At 45.9% G+C, this 19,557-nt stretch overlaps 1 protein-coding gene and 1 pseudogene across 1 annotated transcript; one reads left to right on the top strand and one right to left on the bottom strand.

The window, feature by feature from the left end:
- The first annotated feature begins 2,246 nt into the window (after positions 1–2,246).
- LOC136490843 (mitotic spindle checkpoint protein MAD2-like) lies at positions 2,247–4,340 on the top strand. Its single transcript, XM_066487030.1, has 7 exons — positions 2,247–2,745; positions 2,819–2,834; positions 2,981–3,111; positions 3,220–3,340; positions 3,465–3,568; positions 3,711–3,832; positions 3,959–4,340. The coding sequence occupies exons 1-7, from the start codon at positions 2,673–2,675 to the stop codon at positions 4,013–4,015; spliced, it is 624 nt and encodes a 207-aa protein (XP_066343127.1). The 5' UTR covers positions 2,247–2,672; the 3' UTR covers positions 4,016–4,340.
- Positions 4,341–4,520: 180 nt separating this feature from the next.
- LOC136490842 (trihelix transcription factor GT-1-like) lies at positions 4,521–7,610 on the bottom strand (annotated as a pseudogene).
- Between the last annotated feature and the right edge of the window lie 11,947 nt (positions 7,611–19,557).

Raw genomic sequence — 19,557 nt, 5'->3', positions numbered from 1 at the left:
TGCATTCAAGAGCTCGAATGACCTCGTCGTCAAGATCAATCTACTCGGCACGGTGTGGTTGCTGTTACGTGCCGACAATCACAACTCGCCGACTGGATGAAATTCCCCGTTATTACAAGACCGACTTGAGTACGTGCTGTCGCCGACTGGATGAAATTCCCCGTTATTACAAGACTTGAGTACGTGCTGCCGTCCGAGGTCGTATACCACGGCCGACCGGAGAGAGGCAATTGGCCCGTCGCTGTCCACGGCAGGATCAAGGCAACGGCATTGGGCCAGAGTCCTACCAGGAATCCGTTTTGATTATTATTCAAGCTATGCCGTGTTCCTGCTATCCACGGACGTTCGAGAGCTCAGCCGACAAGTCAACATCATGTATGACAACTCGGCTGATGGCGGCGACATGCTAGGTAACGACAACTATGACCGACAGCTAACGCCGAAACACAACTCGCATGAGCGAGTTCTGTGTGCGAAGCCCCGGAGCGACCCCGTGGCTGCCGCATATTGGATCAACCCGACAGATCTGGCTCAGCAACGATGTGCTTCGTTCTCAGGCCGATGTCTCATCCAGATGTCAACACCTGCGAGTATTATTGGTGGACGGCAAAAGTAGATACATTGAAGCCCCATGATCGTCCAAGCCTTTAATTGGATGTGATTTCCACCAACACATACACATCAACACGCAGATGCCAAGATGCTAAACGAGTGCATGGCATGCAACAATGATCAAGCGTTGTGTCAAGCACACGACAAGGACTCCGAGGCGGTCTGTACTAGCCGTTGGGGACTCGGATCACACGGGCCAAAAGTCCAACTCGGATGTGCTAACCTCAGTCTGTACTAGCCGATGGGGACACGGATCACACGGGTCAAAAGTCCAACTTGGATGTGCTAACCTCATCCGTCTCGATTTCATGATATGGTCATTGGTTTTAATCACCATACGCACCAAGAGTACGTGCGCATCTACACAGCATACGCGCGTATGGAGCAAATCCACATGCCAGGTACAAGCCGCCAGCGCGAGTTCCTGAGTTCGGTTCAAACACACCTGCGTGATGTACCTGCTAGCTTCAAGCTGTCCAAGCCGGAAGCGAGCGTCAAGCTGTCCGACTGCATCAAGTTGTCCGACCGCTGTCCGACTGCATCGAGCCACAAGCAAGCTGTCGAGTTGCCACGAGCACGACGTCCATCTACTTGGATACTACAGCTCACCGACTCTTCCACGCGGCCATCAATCAAGCTAAGTCATGATTTAATATTTTTTCAAATATTCTTTAATCATCATATATCTCCGGATATTATCCATATGTCTCCGCGGCTCTACTACAGTTGCATCTCCGACTACTAAAGTCTTCTCTTAACGGTTGTTAATTTACCTAGGTTGCTGATGCCTTAATCCGTGAAGCCTACTCGCCGAAAAGGTGCGAGAGGTGTTTAAACGTAACAAGCTACCTACCTAGAGAAATTACATAGCCTAGTAAAAGCAAGACGTGAAAAAATTAATATGCATTTTATAATGTCTTCTCTTAACGGTTGTTAATTTATCCAGGTTGTTGAGGCCTTAATCCGTGAAGCCTACTCGCCGGAAAGGTGCGAGAGGTGTTTAAACGTAACAGGCTACCTACCTAGGAAAATTACATAGCCTAATAAGAGCAAGACGCGAAAAAATTTAATATGCATTTTATAATACTGGAACATACTTCCAACTTGATATCTTGTATATCAATTATTACATACTTTCGTATGATTACTTTGCAGGGAACTATTTTCTGGACCACGTCATCAAATAAGGAGCTCGCCCACCGCTGATTGCCTTACTTGGCAAGATCCTACATATCCTCAGAAGAGGTTTTCAGTTATTTGAACAACTCAGATTCAAGACCCTCCAATTTTTTGTTCCAAATAGCAAGAGGCTCGGGGGCTACACTCAGTAAGTGCACTTTTTCTTTAAAAAAGCGCACATCACTATAAAAAAAAGCACACACCACCCGAAGATCTAAAAAACGGGGACTTTAACTATCTATAATTTGTGACGAATGGAGTAGTTTCTATTGTGAATTTCAGGAAATGCTATGTTTTTCTTTAGAGGAAAATATGAAACTATGCAACTCTTCTTGGCTACTTGATCAAGAAGACTAGAAGAGACTACATAAATACTCAGATACATGCATGTCTATTGACTAAGAAGAGAGAATACATGCTCAAAAATAAATCAATAAATTAGTGGTCATGTGAAAACTCGAACGCTAGTGGTACAAGAAGAGAGTACATGCTCATAAATCAATAAATGGACAGTGCAGTTAATAATAAAAAGAAAAACACTTCGGCCGAGTCGCGACATCCGAGTCCAGTGTGTGTGGCCCACACCCACACGACCGTTGGGCGCGCCGGTCCGGCCCACCTTTAAAAGCCCCCCGCACCCGTCCACCACCGTGCGCACACATCCATCCACCCACCAGAGCCGGTCGATCTGTTCGAAAACGCTCCGAAAAGGCCCCACGACTTCTCCCATACCCACCACACCGCACTGCGCCGCCGCCGCCGCACTAGCCGTTGCTTCTCCCCTTCCCCTCCGTTCCCATTCCCAAGGAGTTGTCCTCGCCGGCGGATCCGAGGCGCCACCGCAAGAGGAGTAAGGAGGAGGAGGAGGAGAGGAAACCAGAATGGCGTCGCGGACGGCGTCCAAGGACATCATCACCCTGCGGGGCTCCGCCGCCATCGTCAGCGAGTTCTTCGGTACGCGCGCACCGCCCTCCTCCCTCTCCTAATTAGTTGCCCGTTTGATGGAATATTTGTGTTCGCATCGCAGGGTACGCGGCGAATAGGTACGGTAACGGTACAATCAACAGTGTCCGGCGGGCCGCGGCGGCAGCGTCGCTGCCGATCCATCGCGGATTAGATTCGTGAGGAAGGTTCAGGATTTTGTATTGACTGATTGATCCGGTTCCGTTTGGTTTTTGGTGGATTGCAGCATCCTCTACAACCGCGCGGTGTATCCGGAGGAGAGCTTCACCAAGGTGAAGAAGTATGGGCTCACCATGCTGCTCACGCAGGACGAGGGGGTGAAGAACTTCATCGCCAACCTCACCTCCCAGCTCTCAGGTCGGTTTCCTCCCACCCACCTGAGATCTCTCTCTCTCTCCTTGCTGGATTGCTCGCGAATGTGCTCAGGTCTTTCGGTCATTGGTTTTGTGAAACTGAATGTTGCAGAATGGCTGGAGGCCGGGAAGCTGCAGCGGATCGTGCTGGTGATAATGAGCAAGGCCACCAGCGAGGTGCTCGAGCGCTGGAACTTCAATATCGTCACTGACGCCGAGGTCGTCGAGAAGGGGTGCGCCACACTCACTCTTATCCCCAATCTTTTACCCTCTTCCTACGACCCTAACCAATCCATATTAGCCAGTGCTCATTGTGTCAGTCTTGGCTTGATTGCGTCGTCTTCTAATGTTCGTCAGGGCTATCAAGGAGAAGAGCGACAAGGAGATCATGAGGGAGATTCAAGCCATCATGCGCCAGATCGCCTCCTGCATCACCTACCTCCCCTGCCTCGACGAGCCATGTAAGGACAGCAACCGGCATCCAATCGCCTAATTTATCTTCCTGTCCTGTATTTCGGCTTCCTTTTGGAACTGGGGCTGCAAGTCTGCAACTGCAACCGTGGCTGACTCTCGTCTCCTGTGCTCCCACGTCGGGCTGATCAGGCGTGTTCGACGTGCTGGCCTACACGGACACAGACGTCGACGCTCCGGGCACCTGGGTCGAAAGCGACGCCAAGCTCATCGACAACCCGCAGATGGTTAAGCTGCACTCGTTCGACACGAAGGTATGTCCACGCAGCAATTCAGAATAGACACGGGCGTCGACGAAGCAGACCCGTTTATCTATTCGGTATCACCGATCTGGTTCTCGATTCGATTGCTAATTCACAGTTCCTGTGCTGGAGTGGCAGATTCACAAGGTGGACACGCTGGTGTCATACAAGAAGGACGAGTGGGACGAGGAGTAGAGTTTGCACCAAGTACCCTGCTATTGATGATAGAGCTTGGCGTGAAGGCAGCGTGAATCGTTCATTCACGTCTAGCGCGTACTGCCCTAGTATTACTGCCACTGCTGCTTTAGGGAGAAAGGAAAGTATGAGATGCCCCTACCATTTTGCCATTCTTGAATGTTCCCCTGAAATCTCTGGAGCCCTGGAAGCTATGTAATTCTGGGATTGAAATGCAACCATTTGCGATCTTTTTAGATACTGTTTTTACTTTTATTTATGTAACACGTCGCTGACAAGCGCCTGTGCGGTATAACAACTATCTTGCCTGTTTACATTCCCTGAACACAATGTGCTGGAAACTGAGTAAACAAGTACAGTATTGCAGAGTACATTTGCTTCACTTGCCACATTCAGATTTACTGCAAGGAACCGTAGAACAATCTAGTTATCTGGAGGATCATTGCACACTCCAATTGCACATTAGGCCCTGTTTGGCTTACCCCATATTCGGCTTGTTCGGCTTCTTTTTTTTTTACACCGGAACAGTGTTTTTCTCTCATAACAATTCAGCTAAAACAGTATTTTCAGCCAGTTTCAGATCAGCGAACGGGGCAGTGCTAGCAATTCTAGTTACCAATGTCACTATTCAGCTACATTTACATATATCCGAGAATAAAGAATTGCCTGACTTAAATTACACTAAATGGCAGTGCTAGCAATTCCACTTCGACAAAATCAATCACCAAGCGACCGCAGCCCCTGATACATCACACCAGGTCGGAGATCATCAAGGCTATCAACGTTTCTATAGCCCTGAGAAATGTCCAACCACGCCGTGAGAGGAAATCTCGAAAGTCCTCTTCAGTGTAAAATGTCTTGTCTTCTGGGGTCTGCATGCGGTTTCCATCACAGAGTTTGATTGTCATCCCTGAAAAAAGGGATAACCCCAAACTTCAGTAGTTAAATGAAAAGCCTCTCGAGTGATAAAACCCTATGGATTGTCTCTGTGTCTGGCCCTCATGTACTAATCTCATCCATGCACACAAATTTTTAGGAGTCTATGTTCTATTATCCATGTGGAAAAGAAGTTTGAAAATAAAACAAAGTATTACTATGCAGTGATTGACTAGTTGCCCATGACAAAGAGTCTATGTTCTAATTTTCACATTTCCCTTAACAAGGCATAACAACGTCACTACATCCATATACAGATCTAGTTACTCATAAAGTAAAGAATTTCCTTCCATGGATAAGAAGAGAGTTTACAGGTACCATCATCAAGATTAAGTGTGTAAGTTCCAACTGGCATGTCCCTGTCCAAGGCTCGAACAACCTCATCTTCATCTTCAAGCCAGAAAGCACGCCTTGTTCTTAATCCAAATGCTGATTTGATGGCTTCCTTAATTGCTTCAGGAGTACCATCAATTCCAATCCTTTTAGTGTAATCACCCCACTTCACTAAAATGACTCTCCCACCAAAACTGCCATGGTTATCTCCACCTGTATGTATTTATGCAGAATTCCAATGGGAACAATAAATTAAACCAAAAAATACTTTAAAAATACTTGCACTGAACTACCCAGTTTTGAAATGGCTGCTGGAATTCAGTTTACTATAATTTAAGAGCTACCCAATGTTAAGCACTTTGAAGGCTACAGAATCTTAAAATACAAATTAGAATGGTGTTTATCTCTCTAGGTAGTTGATTTGTCACCTCAGGTGTACTCCCTCCATTCTAAATTATAAGTCGCTTTGGCTTTTCTAGGTAATTTTTTTTGCTATGCACCAAAATATAGGGTATGTTTAGATACAAACAAAAAATCATGTACCTAGAAAAGCTAAAACAACTTATAATTTGGAACGAAGGAGTAGAAGTTTGAATGAGGGCAGTTAGTACACAGAAAGTTACAGGTCCCTGCCAACTGCCAAGAACCATACCAATGAAGATCATAGGTAAAACTAAGATAATAAGATCTGAACTAAGGTTTGGTCAAAGTTGAGGAGATTCAAAACCTTTTGTTTCCATACGGTTTAACAGAACAGGGGGCTAAACCAAATTTAGTTCATACACCACACAGAATTATACTAATTTATCAGCAGTGAGAAGTTAAGAGGCTACTCATTCAGAGGTATTAATTTAACTTGGGATGTGAAGATTAGTACCATTAGTAGAGGTGTCTCTCCAATTCCACGGGTTCACACCATTGGTTGCAACTGCATCAGCAGCTGTCAAGGGAAGCGGATGCCTGTCATCCTCCAAACGATCATCGATACTCAGCATCGGTCTACCATTTGCTAGAAATCATGAAAGGGTATAGTCAACAACAAATTTGCATAGTCACTACATGAATTCAATTAAGAAATAGGTCGAGATTGTTACACACGTAGGAGCTCAGTACCTTCCACAGGACCAAAGGGAATGTTAGCATCCTCAAAGCCTAGATTGAATGCAGAGAATATTAGTCCATGAGCTAACAAAAAGCTACTGCAACCAAAAATCAAATAAGGCACAGAGTCCAACAGCCACAAAGCATGATAACGAACTATTACTAATGGAGCAGGTAACTGAGACATATGAAAGTATGAAACCACACACCATATAACTCCTAAAGCTATCAGACATGGACACCCTACGTCCCTACAGTCACCACACTCTCAGAAACGAAATCAACTGCATATTGCATATAGGTCATATTTTCTCAAATTGCTCGATAAGCTTGAACAGTTTAACAAGCCCTATAATTTGGACACATCTAAATACCAATGGTCTGCCATAGCATACACCCAAAAATCGTTATCAAAATAGTTGATTTGTATCCAAAATCCAAAGCTTTGCATTCTCAAAATCTCTTATGTGGAATTCAAGACATCACAGTAATCGTTTCATCTAGCAAAGCATGACAATCTCTATAATAACAGAGGCCAACCGTTATCTGTGGTGAACTGCAGGTAGGACTCGATCTTGGAATTGGATGTGGGGCTCTTCCCGGCAGCACCACTGCCAACGCAGCCACCACTGCCGCTTCCCGTCGCCTTCCCGCGGTGCTTGAGCAGGTCGTCGATCTCCTTGTAGTAGGCCATCTTGGCGTTGCCGTTCCCTCCAGCGCCGGAGCCGCTGCCGCCGCTGTTCCGAGAGTGGCTGTGCGCCTTCTTGAACTCCTTGAGCAGGTTGCGCCACTTGTCGGTGCACATGGTCGGGGAGCGGTCGAACCCTTGGTCCCGCATCCGGGCGGAGATGGCCTCCCAGAGGTGCTTGTTGGACTTGGAGGTGTTGAAGTGGGCGTCCATTTCCCGGCGCAGCGCGATGAGGCAGAGGGTCTCCGGTCTCCTCCCGGACCCAGGTCTCCGCGCGCCTCTTTGGCGCCGATCCCGCCGCTGCCGCGGCGCGGGAGGAGGAATCGTAGCCGCCGTCCTCGCCGCTGCTCTCCGGGAGCAGCAGCGGTGGGGTGGGCGCCGACGGCGGACCGGAGAGGAGCATGGCGGCAGCGGCAGCGGCGCGGGCAGGAGGGGGGAGGCTGGTGCCTGGTGGCAGTGTGCTGTGACCTGTGAGAGGGAGGCGAACTGTGGTGTGGTGTGCTGGGAAGCGGCGATGGGGGCCGACGCCGGACGCCCGACGGGTAGGATCGGGGACGACGGGGCCCCGACACGAGCAACATACGGGTAGGGCAGCCCGGCCCCACCCATATGGCCCTCAGGCGTGCCCCTGTTTGCTAAATGTTAGGTCCAGCTTAGCTCAAGAAGTCAAGAGCAAAGACTTCCCGAGAGGCCGAGAATATGCCATCTTAACGTAAATGCTGAGGTGGAAGAGAAAGGGGATGAGAGAGAGGAGAAGTGGGCTATAAGCTTACAGCTGGTTTGGACATAAGAACCAAGAAAGTCTGTGAGAAAGACAAGTGGGCCATGTATTAACTGTAAAGAGCTAACCACTGTATGAGTGGGCTGAGAGAAGGCTGTAAAGAATCTTACAGCCAGCAAGCCGGCTGTATTATTAGCCTTGCTCTTAGAGTCACACACCAAGCTTTTATGTTGCTTTGGAGCGGCAGTATGAATGGTGAACCCGTAGTGTGCCTAGATTCTTTTTGGGCCAGTTTGATGTTACATTTTTTTTTGGCAAAACGCTACTGTAGCGTTTTCGTTGTTATTTGGCAATTAATGTCCAATCATAGTCTAATTAGGCTTAAAAGATTCGTCTCGTGGATTTCGTCTAAACTGTGTAATTAGTTTTATTTTTTATTTATATTTAATGCTTCATGCATGCGTCCAAAGATTCGATGTGACGGGGAATCTTGAAAGATTTGGCGTTTTGGGGTGCAACTAAACAAGGCCTTTGTTAAAGACAACTTAACGTAGAACGCGTACTGTGCAGGTGTACAGAGGTATATCAACTAATTGTTATGTTTGATCTAATACCTAGAAGATGTAAATGATAGATTGACCAAACAAGGTATTGTCTCTCTCTCTCTCCACTCTCGGTACTTTCTATTTCGGATTCAGATGGACCAAAACCACCATCAAAACTTACAAAGCAGAAGTGGAAGCCACTAATTTTGAAATAAATTCAGGGACAAAGAAGATGTAGCGATCACCAAAATGGAAGTTAACTCGAAGGCCAAAAGCTTTTTCACTAACATGTAGTGATAAGTTGAGTATTCAACCGCATCGAGGTGTGAGATGTTCCATCTTAGGTTTGCCAAAAAAAAAAAGTTCCTCCTCTCACACCCATATTCGTAGATAACGAGTTCCTCAAAAACTCGAAGACAATGCCCAAATACATATAGTTGCTCGTGGTCAGCAACAAGGTATCGGTATGGTGTGAAACGAACCAATTATAGGCTTTGGGATGTAGCAAGCTTGACAAAACAAGATCCTTGAGGATTGATACATTGGTGTAAACCTTAGCCCTAAAGAGCAGCCTAAGCCATGTCATGAGTTGCTAGCCTAAAAAATGCTCTAAAATGGACTTCAACCAAGACATGGCTCTATCCCACTCATAATAAAAAAACTATTTCTATTACAAAGGTGTAGCTGGCGTCTGAGATCTTGACAACTAGCCACACACAATCTTTATGCTCTGCAGACAAAATTACCATCATGAAAACTTCTACACAGGTCATAAAAGTCTTGGTTGATCACTGCCCAGGAGGCCCTTTTGTTTGTCCATCCATAACCTTGATTAGTCTCGTGTTGATCGCCACTTCGTGCATCTGATGCAGATGGTTAGACGATCAGAAGAAGCTGGCCGGCTTGCCATCTGATTCCCCAGTGTAAGCACCTCGAGACTCGCCTGGTTTCCCAACGTCACTGTTCTGAAGATTTCAATTTTGTCAGTTTCTTGTAAATTTTTAAAACTCTTCTCTATTCGAAATGGGCAGCAAGCCGATTGGTTAAGAAGAAGATCTCAGTCTTGTCATGGCGCAACGATGAATGATCTGTTCTTAATTTCTTGTTACCTTTCCATCGGATGTCCATGCTGCGTTGCAGGTACCTCTCCCTCCAGATGGACGGGCGCGTCCGCGGCAGCGGCGTGGGGTCCCCGCCGTGGCAAGCGTTTGTGGCGCAGCTGCCGCAGGTGAAAGGGATGTGGTTGGGTCTTCTTGACGGGATGGACGGCAGGGTGCTCTAGGCCAACAACGTGTTGACTGATAAGCATCCATCCCATTTTGCTGTGCCTAGTTTAGCTAGATGTGACCAGTGCTTACAAGGATGTTTTACTTGTTCAAAAGAGTTCAAATTGAGAATGCACTACTTGTATTGCATAGTAGCACACGGATGTAAAATCAAAGACATCATGTGTATTTCGCATCTTCCTACAGACATGTATACTGGTTGCGTCACACACGCTGTAAATCAGAATGCACCCCCACCCCACCCACCCAAAAAATGATTCATTTAGAAACATGTTGATTTCTCACCTGAATTCCTGGTTACCCCTTCCAGCTATAATTTGAGTTTGGCTCCATCGGTTTATAGACCGTTGAGTAGTATATATGGGTTCAAGCTATTAGGTTTAGTTCCACATCAAAATTACAATGAGGATATCCAAACCCTTATCAATTGCGCATGTGTTTCGGCACGACTTGTGTTTCGACATGACTCTTCGACGGTGATACGTGGGTTGGAGTGGGGGTAGCAAGGTCACCTGCAGTCGGTGGGACCAGTAGCCGCAAGGACTCAGGTTCGGGTTTCAGGTATTAGGAGTGCACAATGTTTGATGACTATAAAGGGAGGGCGAGTGACCCAAAGGTTAAGGTAGGGTAGGGTGGGGTGGAGCAGCACTATAATAAGGTGATAGCGATGAGGGATATTCAGAATAATGAAATGCCAAGTGTATATAGTCTACTTTTTATTGTTTTTTTCTTCATCTTGTTTTCACAATTATTTTCTAGTATATGCTCTCGTCTATCTATTATAATCAGCCAACACTAACAGTCGGGCTACATAGAAGGCCAAATGATCTCAACAAAAACACGTGTCATGTATGTAGTCAACTCAACTCACATCCCAGCAACACTTTTATAGATAGATAAGATCAGTGCAACATATATATAGCACGTTTTCTTTTGACTAGTATTAGTCCATTGTGTCTACACTAATATGACAATAGATCGGACCAGTGACACAGGTTTTGTAGAAGTCAGTCCGGCCTATCAACTTCGACTAATTATAAAGATAAAGAGAGCATATACTAGTAAATAAACGCAAAAAAGATCATAAAAGATCCAAATAATTACAAAGTAGACGCTAGAAGATAAATATAATTTTAGAAAAGTATTTTTGAGCTAAAAAAAATTTATATAGTTTTATAATATTAAACCACATTTTAATTTTGTATTCCATATTTTTTAAAATACTAGATATTTTTTTTTAAAAAGTTACTGTATATTACTCCATCTGTCCACAAAAGAATGTAATTATGGGAAACGTGCCAGTCAAACTAGATCAACTTTAACCAAGTTTATAATAAATAGTATTAACATTTATGCCTCCAAATAAATTTATTATGAAAATATATTCTATACCTAATCTAACTATACTTATTTGTCTCATGAGTGTTAGTATTTTTTCATATAATTTTAGTCAAAGTTGAAACTGTTTGACTTCTCAAAATGTGATAATTGCATTCTTTCGTGGACGGAGAGAGTAGATCAAATATACGTATATTTTGTTTAAAATACTATTTGCCCCCTAAACTATGGATGTAGTTGATTTATCTCCCTTAAAGCTAACATACGGAAGGGATGTTGTCGGGTTCATAAATCCGGGGTCTCTAATGGGCCCATTTCCCAGCAAAAAGCGTGGCCCAGCAGACGACGCTGCAACAAACGCGCGACTTCTGGGCCAGCCCAGATACCTGTGACAGGCCAAAAGAGCGATCCAGTCTTCAACTGGAAGGCCTGGCCAAGGAGAAGACGACACTCGCTTCCGATTCTGACCCGCTTCTCCGACCGGAGAGACTGAAGGGTCGAGATGGCGACTAGAGGGAGGGTGAATAGTCTTTTCTAAAACTTAATCGCGTCGGCTAACCGATACAAATGCGGAATTAAAACTATCGGTCTAGTCAAGACTATACCCCACTATATATGTTCACTAGAACTTTGCAAAGATAACAATTATGTAACAAAGGTGACGGGCTAGTTAGAGCTCTCCTAAACAATTCTAGGAGCATGGTTACACAAACCTATGCCACTAGTATTTTAAGCAACAAGAGAGCTCCTACACATGCTAGTAAGCAAAAGCACAAAACTAACAAAGCTCACTAACAATGCTCAATAACAAGGCAACCAATGCCTAATTAGAGAGTGCAAATACTTAGCTACACAAACTAAGCAATGTGACTAACAAGGTTACTAAAATCAAATTAGCCACGCAAGGGAGCTACTTCTATGCTATACAAGCAAGAAGGTAATTAGCAAGCTACACAAGCTATCTAATTACAAGAGCAACTACACAAGCTTAATATGTATAAAGGTAATTGCAAGCTTGTGTAATGGGGATGCAAACCAACGGGAAGAACAAGGTTGACACGATGATTTTTCTCCCGAGGTTCACGTGTTTGCCAACACACTAGTCCCCGTTGTGTCGACTGCTCACTTGGTGGTTCGGCGGCTAATTAGCATCACCCGCTAAGCCCGCACGTCGGGCGCCGCAAGAACCTACCCCGGAAGTGAGGGTAGCTCAATGACACGCTTTACTAGAGTTGCTCTTCGCGGCTCCCGCGGGGCGAGCACAATGCCCCTCACAAGCACTTCTCCGGAGCGCCGCATAAGCTTCTTGCGTGCTTCGACGAAGACCACCACCAAGCCATCTAGGAAGTGGCAACCTCCAAGAGTAACAAGCATCACCGGCTTGTAACTCGATCACCTAGTGCCACTCGATGCAATCTCACGATGCAATCGCACTAGAATCGCTCACTCACACAATCGAATGATCACTATCAAGTATGTATGAGATGGAGGGCTCCTAAGCACTCTCAAGCATGGACACAAAGTCCCCCAAGGTGCTCCCTCCCAGCCATGGCCGAAGGCCACTTCTATTTATAGCCCCAAGGGCTAAACTAGCCGTTACCCCTTCACTGGGTAAAAATCGGGCCGACCGGACGCTCCGGTTGTGTTGACCGGACGCTGGACCTCAGCGTCCGATCGCCCACAGACGGCCACATGTCCCGATTCCAACGGTCACTTGACCTGACCGGACGCAGCAGCTTCAACTGACCGGACACTGAATCCTTAGCGTCCGGTCGTTTCTAGTAAGCTCCCCGAGGCGTATTTCTTCAACCGGACGCGTCCGGTCCACCTTGACTGGACATAGACTAGCGTCCGGTGCAATACCCTCGGTACTGTGCCGACCGACCAGCTCGACCGGACGCATGCTGCCAGCGTCCGGTGCTTTCAGACCCAGCGTCCGATCAGTTGACCGATGCTAGTGTCTTCGCGATCAACTCGTTTTCACTTCTAACTTCTTCACCCTTGCTTCAATGTGCTAACCACCAAGAATTTGCATCCGACGCAATAGAAAATAGGCATTCCATTTTCCTGAAAGTGCCGGTAAAGCCCATCTCAACCCTGCAAACACCACCTCCTTTATAAATGTGCCAACACCACCAAGTATACACCACCATGTGTATGTGTGTTAGCTTTTCACAATCATTTCCCAAAGGATGTTAGCCACTCAACTTGCCACGCCACTCGATCCTAGCGACGATGCAAAGTTAGATCACTCGAGTGGCACTAGATGACCGATATGCAAACAAGTTTGCCCCTCTTGATAGTACGATCATCTATCCTAAACCCGGTCATAAACTTCTCTACACACCTATGACCGGTGAAATAAAATGCCCTAGGTTATACCTTTGCCTTGCGCATTCCATTCCATCTCCTTCAATGTCGATGCAACACATGCACCAACACGAGCAACAATGATATGATCCACTTCATATCATCACGTGATCATATTGGTTCATCGATCTTGACTTCACTTGCTCTTCACCGTTGCCATCATCCATCGGTGCTAAGTCTTGCTCAAGCTTCACCGCCACGCGGTCTATCACTCCAAAGCCTTTGACTTGCCTTTTACGCTTGCAACCGGTCCATCAAGCCAAGTCTTGTCTTGATCTTCTCCACCTTGATCACATGACTCAATGTCATATCTCATGTGCAATAAGCTCCTTCATCATCACATGTGTGAGCTTTGCAACATCTCCAAGCCATTTTCACCTCCATGGCATATGTTGCTCATACACATGTACCTGTGGACTAATCACCTGTGTATCTCACATAAACACAATTAGTCCACCTAAGTTGTCACTCAATTACCAAAACCAAACAAGGACCTTTCAGAGACGACACTCGCTTCCGACTCTAACCCGTTTCTCCAACCAGGAATACGCCAAACCTCTACTTATAGCTTCGGACTCCGACCGGCGTGGTTGGAGCCGACTGAAGACAACCGACTAGGGACGCCCGCTCGGGTGAGGACCCAAGAATTAGGCAGAGTAGATAAGGCAAGACACTCAGGTCAACCACAAAACCAAGGACCGTACCTTGCACGTCTAAAGGACAATACCGCCAGGACATGTCAGAAGGGTGCTCTACAACCTTCCAGACATGTCAGAACCCAAACAGTGTTGTGGGCGCTGACATTTGCCCTACAGTGTTGTGGACACCATCAATTTCCATACTAGGCGAACACGGTAAAGCCTCCCACATGCATTTGACATAAACAGTGTTGTGGGCGCCGACGACCATCTTGTACCCGACGACGTGAGCAACAAGACTTAGTAGCATACATGCACACACACTCTCTCTCTCTTTTACTTGTAAAGACATCCCCTTCACCTATAAAAGGGTATGCTCTCTCTCCCAAAGGGGGGACGATCGACACACACACTATTGATTCCAACTCTTTTTGGTAGGTTTTAGAACTCCAAGCTCTAAGGCTACATAGAGCATACGTTCCAATACTTAGCGCACGTTGGAGCTCCTGTCACTCTTGGCCCTTCGGTCCAGAGCCCAACCGGACCTCTTGCACCCCCCATCTTATTCCCTCTTGTTTGTAACCCCATGGCTAACTTTGAGCACCTAGGCTTAGGAATAAAGTCATCGACCGACTGAGACTAGACGTAGGGCACGTTGCCTGAACTAGTATAAACCCTATGTCATTGAGTGCTAGGCCACATCCGATCACAACATACAGCAAAACGACAAATATTTACTAGTTGGTCACTTTTTGCACCGATAGTTGGCACCGTCCGTGGGGATGACGCCGTACTGAAAGGACCTAGGATGCCACCTAGAGGGGGGTGAATAGGCATTTCTGAAAATTAACACCTTTAAATGCGGAAACAATTAGAAAGGGGGCTTTTCCAAAATGGAAACTCCAAATTAAGAGTACTACCACCCCTCATAAGTTAGCCACAAAGTAAACAAGGTATAAAGAATATATCTAGAAGCTACAACCCTACAACACCAAGTTAGAACAGAGAATAAATATTCTTAGTGCAGGCAGGAAATACCGGACGTGTCCGGTATACACGATTTCTACAGATCGGCCCCGAACTTGCTCCTTTCGATTTCTATCTTCAAACCAAACTGCAGGCACCTAATGGAGATGACAATATACATAGAGAACCTACAGAATAGCTAGAGCAACACAAATATCAAATGAAATGCGAATTTAGACACGATATTTGTTTTACCGAAGTTCGGACTCGTTCGAGTCCTACTCTCCGTTGAGGGGGCTGCGGGTGACCCAGCGAAGGTCAGCCCTAGAGGGTACCACGAAGGTCACTCTAGCCGGAGTCTTTTCCAACTCCTTTTCCTCCTTCCACTAATTTGATTCCGAGGTGGCGGAATCGACCGTTACAAACTTTCTGAAGCAACCACAATCTCTCGGTTGCTCTCCGGCGACGCCTAGCCGTCTAGGACCGAAGAGTCCAAGAGTAACAAATGCGAATCACGAAATTGATAATATACACAAGTGCTCAAGTGGTGGCTTGCTCTCTTTTTCAAATTCTTTCTCAACCCACAAATTGATTTTGCAATTTGGATCACACACTCACTAAGAGAGGGTTTAGGAGAGTTGGCAAGGCTCAAAAATGTGTGTCTATCTCAGCAGAATCAGCAGCCTCCAAAGGTGGAGGCTTGGGGGTATTTATAGCCCCCTTGAAAAACTAGCCGTTTTATAGCCGTTGCAATACCGGACACGTCCGGTACGACTCACACTGTGCCAACGGTAACTAAGTTACAGTGATGTTGTGAGGCGTTGGAACTCCCGATGAATGCCGGGACTTCCGACCGTTGGAACTCCCAACTCAAGTCGGAACCCCTGACCCTTAGTAATTTGAAAAACATGTAACTGAGTTAAAGTTAGTGAGGTGTCGGAACTCCCGACACATGTCGGAACTCCCGACCGTCGGAACTCCCGACTTTCACGGCTTTTGAAAACTAGCCATTGGCTTCTTGTCATCCATACCGGACATGTCCGGTATGACCAGGATAGTGAACCCTCCAAGTCGGTTGAAGTGCGAGACATCGGAACTCCCGACCCATGCCGGGACTCCTGACTGTCGGAATTCCCGACCTATGTCGGGACTCTCGACGAACCAACCCGAGAACAACTATTTTACAGCTGCTGGACAAATACCAAACACGTCCGGTATAAATACCGGACACATCCGGTATTGCCAGACCAGCAAAAAACCAGTCAGCTCTTTTGTCGCTCAAATACTCAAAACTCACATGGGTTGGCTTGAGCACTTATGAAACATTATCTATCAACATAATACATCCCTCTTAATAGTACAACATACCTATTAAACTCAAGATAAACAGAAATATGAATTTGTACCACTTGAGTTGTTCTTTTGAATTGATGCCGTCCCTTCCAATCTTCATCAAGTAAGGGTGCTAACATGTTGATGTTGATCTTTTCACTTGAGCATAGCCATCTTGAGCATGTGACTTGATTCCATTCATCAAGTTTGAATAATCCCAAATGTATCAAGTCACTTCCATCAAATACTTCATTATAGATTTGATCCTTCACATCAATATGACCATCTTAGCTTGATTAGTACCTCAACTAAATGCAAGTACTTTCTTCTTCACCCTAGCTAGGTTCTTCGGCCGCCAAGCCATCGCTTGCCCTTCACCCTTGCTTAGTACCTCGAAGCCTTTCCTTGCTATCTTCACCATCTCAAGCCATCAAGTCACATCTTGTGTTGAATCATCCATTCATATGTATTGTTATCTTTTCCATTTTAATTTAGCAAGCTTCAAATATGAGACCATTCCATTAGCAATCCCTCTTGTCTCATTAACTAATAATCATGAGCTTGCTTTCACATAGTACGTGGAAATCCCATAAGAAATAAGCCTTTACATGAATTACATTTGTATTGTTGTCTTGTGCTTGAACTAGATTGTTTATACAATAACACATCATTTTGGCTTTCATTAAGTACATGTGAGATAACCTATTACCTGTTCACACTTAGCAAATGGGTTAGTCCTTTAATCACGTTATCATTCAATCATCCAAAACCCACTAAAGGGCTAGATGCACTTTCAATCTCCCCCTTTTTGGTGATTGATAACAACTTGATTAAAGCTTACAAAATGATGTAAACATTTAAACTTTTGGGTTCAATGATTTATGAGAGGCTCCCCCTTAATATGTGCTTATGATTAGAATTCATAAACTGACCTCAAATGTCAATTGCACATACTAAAACAAATAGAAGACTCCCCCTAAATCATTGCATCCGTGGGGTGCATGTGTGTGTGACAAAGAGAAACCATGATGCATATGACAAGATATATCATACAAGAATAAATATAAAGGCATTACATCAAATATTTTCATTCTAGCATGTATAGTCCTTATGAAAATAAATATGACACATGTAATTCACACATAGCACTCATTACAAATTTTCTCAAGTCCAGAAACCACTGATATATAGATAAAGATCATGTCTCAAGAGATACATAGATAAAGCAAAAGTCTCATCTCTCACAAGATATAATCAATGAAGCTCAAAAACAAACTACAGCCTACAGTACATATCTTCAGGTATAAAGATAAGCAAATGCAACTATCCTGAAGCTTTAATCAGTCTCTCTCCCCCTTTGTCATCTATTACCACAAAGGTCCAACAATGACATACTAAGGACAAAGGGGCTACAAGCTGTCACTAATCTCTGGCATCACTCATCATCATCATCATCTCTCCCAGCATCTTCGTCATTAGAGCGGGTAACACCAGTTGGACGAGAACCACCGGCACCAGATGGGTCGTAGCCACTAGAGCCGTAGTAGCCGCCACCACCTATCAAGTCACTCCACCATTCTGTAGCATAGTCGTCGGCAGTGCTGGGACATGGCTGAGAGTGAGTAGGCACATGAGCCTAAAGTGGTAGAGTGTTAGGGTGCTTAGGTGCCTGCTGCTGCTGCTGTCGCTGTATGAACTCAACATACTCTCTATCATATCTAGCCTGCTGCTGCTCCTCAGTCTCAGGCTCACTGGCTGCCTCATCTAATAGAGGAGACCTAGGAGGATCAAGCTCAAGATTAGAATCAATTTTCTTCAAAGTCCGAGTGTCCTTCCTTCTAGCCTCCCCCTCCTTCTTCTGCCTGGTCTGGATGTCATGGCACATCCCAAATATGGAGCTAAAAAGCCTGCGGATAGGCGAGGGAGGACTGCCACGGCGTGAAGTAGAACGTGAAGGAGCACGTGGTGAAGGTGAAGCTCCTACTGGTGCACCACTCCCAGGTGCATCTACCTCTGGTGCTGCTACTGCTCCTCCTGGTCCTGCTGGAGGTAACCCTATCTCAGGCAGATCTGCAATAATCTTCAGGGCCTTATGAATCTTATCATACTCGAATGTGTGCCCTGTCACCTACTCAATCATATGCATGATATAAGGAGCAAAACCACAGCCCTTGAGGGGCCTCTCTCCAACACTCCTGATCTTAGACCAAATAAAGTCAAACACGCTGAAGGGCCGAGCATCAGGTGCCATCCTGTGGAGTAGGTTCCTGGAATAATCTGCAATGTTGCCTTTGTCTCCTCCCTTGCAGTCAATAGTCTTCCTGAACATCCTGTCCAGGTATCTGTAGGTAGGGTGAAGACCTAGAACCTTCCCCACAGCTCCTCTCTCACCACCTAGAGGATACATGTAGGCGAGCTGCTCAGGAGGTAACATCTGCTCGGTGTGGATCCTGTCCCTCTGGAGATCATCCTCTGAGAAGCCAAGATGGGCGGCAAAAATATCATAGTCAACACTGTACCACTGGCCCTCAAGCATCCAGTGCATCTACCTCTCATCCTCCTCAACAAACAGAGTAGCATAGAACTGAGCTACTACCTCTATGTTCCAGTCATGCTGGAACTCCATGATCTCATAAACCCCAGTTCACTGGCAAATGGCAATGGCATGATCAACTGAGGCCTTCTGCAACTCTGTAACGTATTGCCAGTCAATCCATTGAGACCTGGCAATCATAGGATTCCTGGTGAGAATAACACTAGAGTAGAAATCCAAGTAAAAGGCTGTCTAGAAGCGGTGATTGTACTGAACCTTAGGTAAGCTCCTCGGATCAACCCTTCGCTCATCTCTAGCCTTCCTGGTCATACCCTTTCCCCTGTAGTCAACTCTGGGAACATAGGAGGGCACATTGGGCAGACATGTCTCAAGAAGACCATAATGCATCCCCTGACCAGGCTAGTGCTGAACTGGAGGAACTGACTCCTCCTCCTCAATCTCCTGCTCCTCATCTGAGCTGTCACCATCTGATCCTCTGTCAGTGCTCTTCCTCTTTCTTTCATCTCTAGACTCCACTCTGAACTCATCAGTGTCTGTGTCAGAAGAAGAGCTCCTAGACCCCTCTGCATACTGAGCTGCTACACTAGAGGTAGCCCTGGTGGACCTCCTACTGGTCGGCTAAAATCCAGGATGCATATCCTGTCTCGCCTTCTTGTACTTCTCAAGTGCTGGATCATGCCTGTGCTTGGACCTCGGCTCCTATCGTCCACTCATGCTGCTGTCCTGTATCCAAA

The sequence above is a fragment of the Miscanthus floridulus genome, chromosome 11 (assembly GCF_019320115.1).
Source record: "Miscanthus floridulus cultivar M001 chromosome 11, ASM1932011v1, whole genome shotgun sequence".
In the NCBI taxonomy this organism is placed as follows: domain Eukaryota; kingdom Viridiplantae; phylum Streptophyta; class Magnoliopsida; order Poales; family Poaceae; genus Miscanthus; species Miscanthus floridulus.
This window is presented reverse-complemented; position numbering and strand designations above follow the sequence as displayed.

Excerpts from the sequence above, each read along its gene's own strand:
- LOC136490843 (XM_066487030.1), top strand. The coding sequence starts at position 2,673 with ATGGCGTCGCGGACGGCGTCCAAGGACATCATCACCCTGCGGGGCTCC. Across the intron at positions 3,112-3,219 it reads CCTCACCTCCCAGCTCTCAG|AATGGCTGGAGGCCGGGAAG; the intron begins GTCGGTTTCCTC and ends TGAATGTTGCAG. Across the intron at positions 3,341-3,464 it reads GCCGAGGTCGTCGAGAAGGG|GGCTATCAAGGAGAAGAGCG; the intron begins GTGCGCCACACT and ends AATGTTCGTCAG.